Raw genomic sequence first — 13,838 nt, forward strand, 5'->3', positions numbered from 1 at the left:
GAGACAAACAAAGGTTTTCTTATCTTATGTTATCTTATTGGCCAAGTATGTAGAACACAAAAGGAATTTGTCTCCGGTAGTACAGGCTACACTAGTGTTATCAATAACAAGCGACTACGATAATCAAAGACATGACGTATAAGTATCGACAGACATATCGTCATGTAAGGGTACCATCGTGCAGGAGTACCAACCAATGACAGCTGTGAGACAATGTGCAAAGTATCAAGCAGAGCTAAAGTGATCAGTGGTAGAGTACAATACTATGACGATTGTGCAGTTGGTGAAGATAATCGTTGCACCATTTTTAAAGTGACCAGTAGCAGTATTTGGAGTTCAACTGCAGGTGTGCAATTATACAGAATGTCCTTGAGCGCTTTAAAGTGTCTGGTGCTGAGGAGTATTGATCCAAGACAGTCGTTCAAGTATGTCGAGAGCTGGAGCTATAATGAACATTGAGGTCATACTGTTCCACAGCGGTGTGCAAAAATGCAAAGAGTCACCACCTGTATAGATTTGAATCACTGTTTAGAGAGTTAATAACGAGAGGGAAGAAGCTGTTTGAATGTCTGCTGCATTTGGTGTGCATGGATCAGTAGCGCTTTCCTTGAGGGGAGTAGCTGGAAAAGGTGGTGGGCAGTCTAGTCTGATTTTCCGTGCCCTTGTCTTAGTTCTTGCAGTGCGCAACTCCTCGAGAGTGGGTAGGAAGGAATGATTTTCATCGGATTGTGTCCTTTTTTTGTTGCTGTGATGGAGGAACACAGGACTGATTCGATGACTGCTGTGTCGAACTGTCTCATATGCTCCTGTGGCAGGCCATGCTTCCTCAGTACATCCTCTGCTGGACCTTTTTCAGGATGGAGTTAATGTTGGCCTCCCACTTCATGTTCTGAGAGATTGTGATTCCCAAGAACTTGAAGGTCTCGACGGTTGACACAGGGCAGTTGGATAGTCTAAGGGGCAATTGTGACGAAGGATGTTTCCTGAAGTCCATGATCGTCTCTACTGTCTTGAGCGTGTTCATCTCCAGGTAGTGTCCGCTGCACCAGAGCGCCAGCTACTCCACTTCTTGTCAGGCTTGTCGTCGTCTTTGAAAAGACAGATGACTGTGGTGTCATCTACGAACTTTGAGTTTGACAGCTGGGTGCGTTGAGGTGCAGTTGTTTGTGTAGAGGGAAAAGGGCAGTGGAGAGAGGACGCATCCTTGATCAGGGCATGCAAAAAGAACAACAACTCCAAGAGGATGAAGAAAAGAACAAAGATGATGATGTTTACATATGTTCCATCAGAAACGTAGTTCTGCCAAGTTTGTCCGAGTGTCACAATGTTGACTGCACATGAGTAGCTCACATTAAACGGCAGACCCGCAGATAATACACAGCCGTATGGACACTACAGTATCAGTTTTAATTTGTTTACACAGAGCAGTTCTGTTCGATGGCAAAAGATGCTGTGAGTCCTGTTCTAACAATGATAATTTCTTCTATATTAGCAAGATAATGCATTTGCTGGCGGCCTGGTGGGCCAGTGGTTAGCACATCGACCTCATAGTGCAGAGGTACCGAGTTCAATCCCAGCTCCGACCTCCCTGTGTGGAGTTTGCATGTTCTCCCCGGGCCTGCGTGGGTTTTCTCCGGGTGCTCCAGTTTCCTCCCACGTTCCAAAAACATGCATGGCATGCTGATTGACAGTGTTGTGTCCAAGGCCAAGGCCAAGGACTTGACTCCGAGGCCAAGGCCAAGGCTAAGGACTTGGAAAATTTTCCGGGGCAAGGCCAAGGCCAAGGACTTGAGAAATTTTCCGAGGCCAAGGCCAAGGACCAAGGACTTGCCTCCAAGGCCAAGGCCAAGGACCAAGGACTGATTTTGAAACTGAGGCCTAGCCGAGGACATGTATAAAACAATGCTATCATACCACTTTGCAGGTCTTCATGATTTGCAACACCCCTCTATCATAACCCTTTGCACTCCCTAACGCTTGAATGAAGTGTTTTTATTCAAAGAGTAGAACAGTCAGGGTACGTGTTATTTATACTGAGAAAAAAAATCATATGGTATACATTTATGAATTAATGTTTTAGTGCAGTAGTTTCTTAATATGAAGCAAATCAACACTCAACAGGCATGACGTGGCACGGAACACAAGTTGAGAAATGACTTTGCATAGAAGTCAATCACTGACTGTAGAAAAAGCGATAATTTTACAGTTTCCCGGCAGCGAGTCCCAGGGACTCGCTGATCAAGTATGAGTGCCATTATGGATTGAGAGAGTCCCAAATTTCGAATTCTGAAAGGGTCTACTTATTCAATTGCATAAGATAATAACACAAACAACAACATATACTGTACATACAATGATAAACAAATGCTGCAAAAATTTAAATAATTCAGGAGCAGGCCTGAGGATTTTGGAAATTCATGGTAACCGTTTTTCGGTTCCGTCGGATTACCCAATGGGAAACCACGATAACAAATGTTGGGTTCCGTAAACGTTCATCATGGGAACCCATTTTTCTATTTTGACTGATATTGATGATCAAGAATTCCGAAACTCAAAAGTATAATGTTTCAAGGGTCAATGTTTGAAAACTATGCATTAACAATGAACATTACATCAGCAGCTGTGTACTCCAGGTTTATTCCAAAAAATAAACGGATCAAAAACTGGTGTACTCATGTGGCATCATCAGAGTATTTTTTCCAATCTCACACTGCAAAGATTAATTGATTGGTAATCATTAATACAGGTAAGTATTGATGTGGTTTGATATCCTCTTCCCAAGACGATGCATGTGTAATCTATGATCAATTTGACGAAAGAATTTAACACACGTCATCATTAGTTCTACCAACAGTTAACATTAGCATTACTACACCTTGTGACGAATGTTTTGTTCATAAAGTTACCATGCTACAACCAGTAAATTATAGAATAACCAATACTGTTGCATAATATTTTTCACAGCGATTAGCCTACAAATCTAATGACCAATTTGCCTCGTAATCGTGCCTCGCGTCGTATTTCGCTCTCGCGTTCTGTGCATACGTCACAGTTTAGTGATACGCCCTTTGGACGATTCATACGAAAAATCAGACAAGCATTTCCATTTCTTAAATATCGTAATTAGTAGACCTTGGTGAGTTTTTTTCGCCGCCATCTCAAACTTTCATCCGCGCGATTCCTCAGTTTGCGGACTAAAATAACAACCCGCATGCGCACATAACGTCATCTGTTGTGTCCCCCCCCCCCCCAACACTAAAAACAAAACGAAAGTAAATTAGAAGAAACACACTCACACACCACACTACATCACAAACACACATAAAGGCACAGTGAAGTCGCGTGGATCACACAGTCAATTCAAGTGCGGTGACTTTTATAATTAAACTCGTTTTCGGTACCGTGAAAATGACGCCATGGAAACGACACGCTACCGGTAACTATTGTTACTGTGAAATCCTCAGGCTTGCCGTAGTATTTTTGTTTGTTTGTTTGTTTTGACTGAGAAATTTCCTTGCGTCCCAAAAACGCACATTGTTTGGGACTGTGCGTCCCGTGGGAAAATTATGCGTCTAGGACGCGGGACGCAGAGGTAACGAGATGGCTGAATCTCTAACCATTCTCTGAGTACGACTATTATTACCACTACCACTATCCATCCATCCATCCATCATCTACCGCTTATCCGGGGCCGGGTCGCGGGGGCAACAGCTTTAGCAGGGAAGCCCATACTTCCCTCTCCCTAGCTACTTCTTCCAGCTCTCCCCGGGGGATCCCGAGACGTTCCCAGGCCAGCTGGGTGACATAGTCTCTCCAGCGTGTCCTGGGTCTTCCTCGGGGTCTCCTCCCGGTGGGACATGCCCGGAACACCTCACCAGGGAGGCGCTCAGGGGGCAACCGAATCAGATGCCCAAGCCACCTCATCTGGCTCCTCTCGATGTGGAGGAGAAGCGGCTCGACTCTGAGCCCCTCCCGGATGACCAAGCTTCTCACCTTATCTCTAAGGGAGAGCCCGGACACCCTGCGGAGAAAACTCATTTCGGCCGCTTGTAACCGGGATCTCGTTCTTTCGGTCACAACCCATAGCTCGTGACCATAGATGAGGGTTGGAACGTAGATCGACCGGTAAATTGAGAGCTTCGCCCTTTGGCTCAGCTCCTTCTTCACCACGACAGACCGATACAACGTCCGCATCACAGCAGACGCTGCACCGATCCGCCTGTCGATCTCCCGCTCCCTCCTGCCCCCACTCGTGAACAAGACCCCAAGATACTTGAACTCCTCCACTTGGGGCAAGATCTCCTCCCCGACCCGGAGGGGACACTCCACCCTTTTCCGACTGAGGACCATGGTTTCAGATTTGGAGGTGCTGATCTTCATCCCAACCGCTTCACACTCGGCTGCGAAACGCTCCAGTGAGAGTTGGAGAGCCCCGTTTGAAGGAGCCAACAGCACCACATCATCTGCTAAAAGCAGGGATGCAATACTGAGGCCCCCAAAACGGACCCCCTCAACGCTTCGGCTGCGCCTAGAAATTCTGTCCATAAAGGTTATGAACAGAATCGGCGACAAAGGGCAGCCTTGGCGGAGTCCTACCCCCACTGGAAACGATTCCGACTTACTGCCGGCAATGCGAACCAAACTGACATCGGTGGTATAGTGACCGAACAGCCCGTATCAGGGGGTTCGGTACCCCATACCCACGAAGCACCCCCCACAGAACTCCCCGAGGGACACGGTCAAACGCCTTCTCCAAGTCCACAAAACACATGTAGACTGGTTGGGCGAATTCCCACATACCCTCGAGGACCCTGCTAAGGGTGTAGAGCTGGTCCACTGTTCCACGGCCGGGACGAAAACCACACAGCTCCTCCTCAATCTGAGGCTCGACTTCCTGACGGACCCTCCTCTCCAGCACCCCTGAATAGACCTTACCAGGGAGGCTGAGGAGTGTGATCCCTCTGTAGTTGGAACACACCCTCCGGTCCCCCTTTTTAAAAAGAGGGACTACCACCCCGGCCTGCCAATCCAGAGGCACTCTCCCTGTTGACCACGCGATGTTGCAGAGGCGTGTCAACCAGGACAGCCCCACAACATCCAGAGCCTTGAGGAACTCCGGGCGGATCTCATCCACCCCCGGGGCCTTGCCACCGAGGAGCTTTTTAACCACATCGGTGACTTCAACCACAGAGATAGGAGAGCCCACCTCAGAGTCCCCAGGCTCTGCTTCCTCCAAGGAAGGCGTGTTGGTGGAGTTGAGGAGGTCTTCGAAGTACTCTGCCCACCGATTCACAACGTCCCGAGTCGAAGTCAGCAGCGCCCCATCCCCACTGTACACAGTGTTAGTGGTGCACTGCTTCCCCCTCCTGAGACGTCGGATGGTGGACCAGAATTTCCTCGAAGCCGTCCGGAAGTCCATGGCCTCACCGAACTCTTCCCACGCTCGTGTTTTTGCCTCGGCGACCACCGAAGCTGCCTTCCGCTTGGCCAGTCGATATCCGTCAGCTGCCTCTGGGGTCCCACAGGCCATAAAGGCTCGATAGGACTCCTTCTTCAGCTTGACGGCATCCCTTACTGCTGGTGTCCACCAGCGAGTACGGGGGTTGCCGCCACGACAGGCACCAACCACCTTACGGCCACAACTCAGATTGGCCGCCTCAACAATAGAGGCACGGAACATGGTCCACTCGGGCTCAATGTCCCCCGCCTCCCCCGGAACATGAGAAAAGCTCTGTCGGAGGTGGGAGTTGAAACTCCTTCTGACAGGGGATTCCGCCAGACGCTCCCAACAAACCCTCACAATACGTTTGGGTCTGCCAGGACGGACCGGCATCTTCCCCCACCATCGGAGCCTACTCACCACCAGGTGGTGATCAGTTGACAGCTCCGCCCCTCTCTTCACCTGAGTGTCCAGAACATGCGGCCGCAAATCCGATGATACAACTACAAAGTCGATCATCGAACTGCGGCCTAGGGTGTCCTGGTGCCAAGTGCACATATGGACACCCTTATGCTTGAACAAGGTGTTCGTTATGGACAATCCGTGGCGAGCACAGAAGTCCAATAACAAAACACCACTCGAGTTCTGATCGGGGGGGCCATTCCTCCCAATCACGCCCCTCCAGGTCTCACTGTCATTGCCCACGTGAGCATTGAAGTCCCCCAGCAGAACAAGGGAGTCCCCAGCAGGAGTACTCTCCAGCACACCCTCCAAGGACTCCAAAAAGGGTGGGTATGCTGAGCTGCTGTTTGGTGCATATGCACAAACAACAGTCAGGACCCGTCCACTCACCCGAAGGCGGAGGGAGGCAACCCTCTCGTCTACCGGTGTGAACCCCAATGTACAGGCACTGAGCCGGGGGGCAATGAGTATGCCCACACCTGCTCTGCGCCTCTCACCTTGAGCAACTCCAGAGTGGAAGAGAGTCCAACCCCTCTCGAGAGAACTGGTACCAGAACCCAGGCTGTGTGTGGAGGCAAGTCCGACTATATCCAGTCGGAAATTCTCTGCCTCACACACCAGCTCGGGCTCCTTCCCTGCCAGAGAGGTGACATTCCATGTCCCAAGAGCTAGCTTCTGCAGCCGAGGATCGGACCGCCAGGGTCCCCGCCTTTGGCTGCCGCCCAGCTCACATTGCACCTGACCCCTTTGGCCCCTCTCATGGGTGGTGAGCCCATGGGAAGGGGGACCCACGTTGCCTCTTCGGGCTGTGCCCGGCCGGGCCCCATGGGTGTAGGCCCGGCCACCAGGCGCTTGCCAACGAGCCCCACCTCCAGGCCTGGCTCCAGAGGGGGGCCCCGGTGACCCGCGTCCGGGCAAGGGAAACCTTGGTCCATATATTTTTGTCATCATAAGGGGTCTTTGAGCCGTGCTTTGTCTGGCCCCTCACCTAGAACCTGTTTGCCATGGGTGACCCTGCCAGGGGCATAAAGCCCCAGACAACTTAGCTCCTAGGATCATTGGGACACACAAACCCCTCCACCATGGTAAGGTGACGACTCACGGAGGGGCCACTACCACTAATACTACATTAATTAATACCTTCAACTTCACAATAATAATAATAAATAATTAAATCAACCATGATTTTAAACTATGTATTATCAATATTCATTATTCCAAACATGAGAAAGCATTCAGCAAACATAACTGGAATCGAGCAAAAGGACTCCAAATCCCAACGGCCAAACCCAGAAGTGAACTGCCGACATTATTGACTCCAGCTGTAACGCAAATTACTTGGTTCAAACAAACATTCTAGTGCGACCGCACAAACGTGACGACTGTGCAAAAATAACTAAATAAAAGACACCACTGTTACAGAAAGGCTTTACACGCTATTTTAAACTGCCGATCGCGAACGCAACAAACCGTGATTGAAACTAACTGTGATGCCGCTCTTAATACGTTGCGCTACCTGTTACGTGTCAGTGGCAGACCCGCCCCTCTTAAAGCGCCAGAGTTAATCCAGCAATATGGGTTTCCTTGGATGGAATTTATTCGATTCCTTCGTGATTTTTGCGGTCCTTAAACAAGGGATTCGAGGCTCTAATCCCTCATTGTGTCCGAGGACCGGCAATCCGAGGCCAAGGCCAAGGCCAAGGCCAAGGACTTGACTCCCGAGGCCAAGGACTTGACTCCCGAGGCCAAGGCCAAGGACCAAGGACTTGACTCCGAGGCCAAGGCCGAGGACCAAGGACCGCCCCTCGGTCCTTGAGCCGGTCCTCGAGGCCAAGGACCGGCTCGAGGAACACATCTCTGCTGATTGAACACTCGAAATTGTCCCGAGGTTTGAGTGTGAGCGTGGATGGTTGATTGTCTCTGTGTGCCCTGCGATTGGTTGGCAACCCGGTTTAGGGTGTCCCCCGCCTACTACCCAAAGATGGCTGGGATACGCTCCAGCCCCATTCGGAGCAGGGCCAGTTCTCATTTGCACACTTGCTAACAACAGTGTGGACAGCCAGCCCTAAAAATTGGATTTGAAGAAGAATCAGAAAGTTGTCAGATATGCCTGTTGCCTGCACGAACCCAAATGTTCTCAGTCTGCAGCAAAAGTAAAGAAAGTGGTTCACTATATTTTTCAGACCATAAAGTGCACTGAAAATCATTTAGTTTCTGAAAAATCAACAGTGGGCTTTGAACTTTGGTGTGCCTTCTGCACGCATGTCTGCTTTTCAGTTTGTTGTCTTTAATTCAAATTCATTCATTTTTACTTTCACACATCTAATCACAAGCAGCCTTCCATGTTTTCGTCAATACCGGAACTAGAACTACTTCCTGCCTCTGGTTCGAAGAATGATTAGAAATGGAGTACTCGCTTAATGCTTCATATCTGGCGTCGGGTTACCAGTGTTACAATGTGGGACAATATCATTGCGGTAAGAGGTAAACATAAAGTAAAATTCCATCCTATTTACTTTCAAATTCACATTAGCACTCTCATTCTCATCCTCATTTAATCGCTAGGAAGTGTCAATGTTTTTGTTATACCGGAATAAAAACGACTTCCTCCTTCCATGTCTTAGAATCCTCTACTAGTCTAATGCTGCGGTCACATCGAACACAAGCTGAATGTATCTGGTGGCGCATTTCTAATGTTATAATGTAGGACCTGCAAGTTAATTGACACAGTCAGCTTCCAGTTGCCGCTGGGACTGACCAAAAACGGTTTGATAATGGTCAGTGTTGTTGATCTGTCACCCAAGATAGCGTTTAGGATTAGCCAAAATAATAACACAACAGCCGGTCACCAGATTGACAAGCGATGTTCAAACTTTTGTTTTCCCTTTGTCAGAGACTCCCCTCCTCTTCTCCACTTAAAGCAAGCCCCCTGTTGTTCCATAACAAATCAAAAGCAACAGACGAAGAAAAGACACACACTTCCCGATTTTTGCAGAATAGCGTAATAGCGCTGAATCTATCGAATAAACATACTACTACGTACTTGTGAACTATTTAACATATAATAATATGCCTTCAACCCCGTGCACCTTATGTATGAAAATGTTTTAAAATAAACCAGTTCTTTGATATTCGGCCAAATAACATGGTGTTCCTAATGGTCCAAAACTATGGTGTGCTGTTTATACAATGCAAGTGTGATATTTCTGCATAAAGTAGTTGGGTCACAGTCAATTAGATGAACAAAAATGACAGGTTTTTTTTTCTCTGCAGGATGAGGACCGAATGGATGTCTTCAGTGGATTACAGGGGAACACAACGCAGTTAAGAACAAGACCTGGCTACCAAGTTGCATAAATGGAAAGACACGAATGGATGCGACGTCAATGTCGTAAGCTGTTTGCACGAGAAAGGGATCAAGGTGCCATGCCAACCCAAAGTTCAGAGGATTCTCACATCCCCCCACTGAAATTTAAAGCAAAAAGAAGAACAATAAGTGTTGGGCATTGGCCCCGTCAGCAAGAATACAGAGATGTTGCCCAAAGTTACAAGGGCAACATCATCCACACAACCAAGTACAGTTTGTTGACCTTCATCCCCATGAACCTGTTTCAGCAGTTTCACAGGTCAGATTTTTCACGAAACTGTAACATATTTACGTGTTTTACCTTGATAATCGAAGTCAATGACAATTAATTTAATAGGTGACACATTGTTTATTTATATCTTTATTAATTTAGTGCCTTGTTTTTCTCTTTTAACTACCTCACGCTCCACTTCCTCCCAGTGGCTGTATGCCTGGCTGCAGCGCATATGTGCAGTCCTGGTAATTCGGGTCAACAGAAGCATTGTGGTTAATGTTGTGTCATAGCTAACTCGTGTTAGCAAAGAGTTCATAAATTTGAGTGAATTTCACCGAAAATTCTGAATACTATCCAAACCTCGCTCTTATGGCAGCACGTCGATGATAAACAAGCATCATAAAAAAGGAAGCACGTTGTGGCTGATGCCTAATTTCATTTCTGACATCGGGACATCTTTGTGATGTCACAGATTACAGTGTGTGTTTGGCCCAATCCCAGTACCCACAACTGCACCCTTGTACCCCTCAATTGCGCATTCAAGTTGAGGGCGCGAGTCTGTAGGGTCTCCCAATTCTTTGCTCTGTCTCCCCATCCCTTTTGCATCCTTGTTCCACACAACCGGCATCCATAACCTCTCAGTTGAAGCATATTCTCCAAAATTCATTACGATAAGATAAGATAAGATATCCTTTATTTGTCCCACACTGGGGAAATTTACAGCCTCCAGCAGCAAGAATGTGGGTAGAAAGAAGAAAGAAGAAAAAAACAAACAAACACCGTTCAATTAAGTGCAATATAAATACAAAATTGATAAATTGCAGTGCTATTAACAATTGTTTTTCACATCATTTAACTATTATTATTATTGTTATTATTTTTATTCAACATTTTTATTGCGGATCTAATCGAAATTGCGGGAAGCCATCGACGTTCTTTGGAATTCCTATGCCTGTCTCCAAAAAAAGCTTTTCAAGCTCAATATATTTTTATATATTGTTAATATCAATGTTTGCATATTGTTAATATCAATATATTATCAGTTGAATTTGTGAGATTTCAATCAATGTTTTAAAGTCACCTACATATTTTGTCCTCGTGTGGTTGCCATACTTAGCAACCTTCTGGCCATTCACCGCAGATCGTGGAGGCCTGAGTCTGAGGTTTTACTTTTCAACTTTGTGCTACTTTACTACAATTAAATTTCATTTTACAGAGCAAAATTGCTGCCGTAGCAACATAACTATGGATGCCGCCATAACCATGCATGCCACCATTTTGGGTTTGCACTCATTGGGGTCGGTGGGCTGGGGACTCTGATTGAACCAATCGGTTTGGTCAATTGTCAAAAATTGTTTTATATGTTATATATACAGGTATGTTTGTGTGCATGTATGTGTGTATGTGTTATCACACACACATACACACACACACACACACACACAAATAAGTGGTGCGCTACCATGGTTTGGACTAATGAGTACTATTACGGGGAGGCAAGCGAGTACTAGTACGGGTTGGGGACAAGTGAGTACTCCCACGGGCGGAGACACATGACATGATAGGATGAGATTGGAGGAAACACGCCCAAATTCCTACTGCCTTAGTGCAGCCTGAATAAATACTGGTAATGAATGAGCCAAAAAGAATTATGGCAAAGTTCCCGAACACACGAATGAATAGTGGACACGAATGGACTGTTATGGTGAGGAACTAATTTGGCTGCACTAATCGAGAGGTAGTAGTGAGGTTGGTGTCCTGTGTTGTGTCATGACTGTTGTCATGTTTGTCAACCCCAATGCCTTGTGTGTCCTTGGTACCGCTGCCTCTCAACATAAATAAATATGATCTACCTTTGATTTTAATTTTGCTTTGCCCATTACTGCATGTAGGGCAGCCAACCTCTACTTCCTGTTCCTGATTTTGCTGAACTGGGTACCGGTGGTTGAAGCCTTTCAAAAGGAAATTACAATGATTCCTTTGCTGGTGGTTCTCACGGTCATCGCTGTCAAAGATGCCTTGGAAGACTACAGACGCTGTCTCTCTGACAAAAAGATCAACAACAGAATAGTACAAGTGTATTGTGGGTAAGTGATTCTCTGCACTCCCCTGACTTGTATGCGGGCAACGGTGGATCGGTTACCACTCATTGACGGTGTCATTGTGGGCGTGAATGGTTGCTATGTGACTGGCTGGTGACCATTTCAGCGTGTAGTCTGCCTTCCGCCCGAAGTCAGCCGGGGAAGGCTCCAGTGACCCTCTTCAGGATAAGCGGTGTTGAAAATTGATGGATGGATGGATGGATGGAATTGGGCGGCACGGTGAACAACTGGTTCGTGAGTCGGCCTCATGAGTAATGGGGAAATCAGGGTTCGATTCCGGAGAGGGAGCCTGAGAACTGGCGACAACGTTTAAGGAAGGCTGCAGGCGCACAAATTACCCACTCCCGACACGGGGAGGTAGTGATGAAAAATAGCAACACAGGACTCTTTTCGAGGCCCTGTAATTGGAATGAACAAACTCTAAAGCAGTGGTTCTTAACCTTGTTAAAGGTACCGAACCCAACCAGTTCATATGCACATTCACCGAACCGTTCATTCATGAAAAATAAAAATATGATTCAAGAAGTGTTCCTTCAGTTTTGAGTTGCTCAACTTGGCATGACAAATCATGCAGATAAGACGCTGAGTCCCATCACTTTCCGTGATGCATGTGAATCCATCTTGTAATTATTTGTCAGACCGCTTTTTTTTTTTTTTTTGCTTGACATAGAATGTTTTAAAAATTCGAAGAAAAAAAATCACACGTTTTTTTTATCACGACAGTCACATGTTCACAACTGAGCAAACTAAATTTCCCGCAGCACTGATTGGACAAGCAATGTAATGTGATCATCTGCAGCTGCTTGGTTGCAGATGATCGCGTTACATTTAATGTCCAATCAGTGCTGCGGGAAATTTAGTTGACTCAGTCGTCAACGTGTGACTGTGTCATTTACACTTTCCAGTGCAGCCGGACAAACATGACATGGCAACTATGCAAAAAAAAAAAAAAAAAAACTAAGTAAAGACACCACTGTAATTCCAAGACTTTTGCCCACGTTGTGTAAACTTCTGGTTGAGAATGCTGCTGCTCGCCTCTTGACTGGTACTTGTAAGAGGGAGCACAAAAATCCTACTCTGGCATCCCTTTGTTTTGTCCGGGGAAACCAAGACAACAATAGTATTTATAAAAAATGATGAGATTTATTTAAGAAAGAAAAAGAAAAGAAAAAAACATGGAGGGACACCGTTCACAGATCTGTCAAGGGAGCCTTCTCCCTTTCCGCGTCTTGCGCTCTCATTTTATCTTGTTGGGAGTTGGTGAAGGCCAGCGCAATCAGCATTTTTGAGCAGCTACACAGAAAACAGACTAGTGCAACTTTGCTTATCAGCAAAATAACTGGTCAGCATTCAAAGGTACGGTCAGCATTCAATCGTATGAACAGTTACTTCCATTTCGCGCTGTTATATGTCAAATTGCCATTACACCTTCACTGGCTCCCTACACATTTTAGAGTTCTTTTTAAATCCAATTATTTGTTTTCAAATCTTTAAATGACCTCGCGCCACCTTACTTTGAGCTCATCCGCCCCTACACACCACCTCAGGTCTGCGGACCAGACATTATTAGAAGTACCAAGAACTAAGCGGAGGCTCAGAGGGGATCAAGTCTTTTCCATTGCTGGTCCCTCTCTCTGGAATAACCTCCCACTGAACATTCGGCAAGCCCCCTCGCTGCCCATCTTTAAAACTCGCCTCAAAATTCATTTGTATTTGTCATTTGACTCAGCATGACTCAGACTTGATCTTAGTTTTACTGTTTGGTGCTTTCTACCGTCTTTGCTATTGATTTATTGTTGTATATATGATAGTTGCTCCATGTACAGCAGTTGATATACAGCAATGGCTGTTTTAAAGTGCTCTATAAATACAGTTGAGTTGAGAAACTGCTGATTGCGAACAGCAACTGTGATTACGATTCAGCAAACAAAGTGCTACGGACACAAAGCAAAACAGACAAAGCAAACGAGCATGATTGAATCGAAAAGATAACTCCACAGATCTGACAAAGAAAAGCAGATGCAAACGTATCTTACCAATGGGGTGATGGCGATGACGAAGTGAGTGATTTTCAATAGAAAAAAACTGCGATACCGCTTTTTATACGTTGAGTGAACAGTGGCAACCCCACCCGTCTTAAAGCCCCAGGTCAATCCAACAATAGCCTCAACAATTCAGAGCATTTCATCGACCACATTGCATAATTGCCTTAGTCATATTTCGATGTTCCTGGATGTTTTTTCGAAAACACTG

The 13,838-nt window shown here is 46.3% G+C and overlaps 1 protein-coding gene across 4 annotated transcripts in view; it reads left to right on the top strand.

Annotated features, from left to right (window-relative positions):
- Positions 1-13,838, top strand: part of atp10d (ATPase phospholipid transporting 10D) — a 91,563-nt gene that overhangs the window by 10,145 nt on the left and 67,580 nt on the right. For 3 of the 4 annotated variants that reach the window (XM_086128036.1, XM_086128037.1, XM_086128039.1), the window contains exons 2-3: positions 9,176-9,528; positions 11,376-11,570. In XM_086128036.1, the coding sequence (XP_085984162.1) occupies positions 9,260-9,528; positions 11,376-11,570 (464 nt within the window). In that variant the 5' untranslated portion in view covers positions 9,176-9,259. The remainder of the gene's footprint in view (positions 1-9,175; positions 9,529-11,375; positions 11,571-13,838) is intronic. The other variant, XM_086128038.1, reaches the window with a different exon arrangement.

Source organism: Hippocampus guttulatus, chromosome 13, assembly GCF_054856545.1.
Source record: "Hippocampus guttulatus isolate MCC_2025c chromosome 13, RoL_Hgut_1.0, whole genome shotgun sequence".
Lineage (NCBI taxonomy): Eukaryota > Metazoa > Chordata > Actinopteri > Syngnathiformes > Syngnathidae > Hippocampus > Hippocampus guttulatus.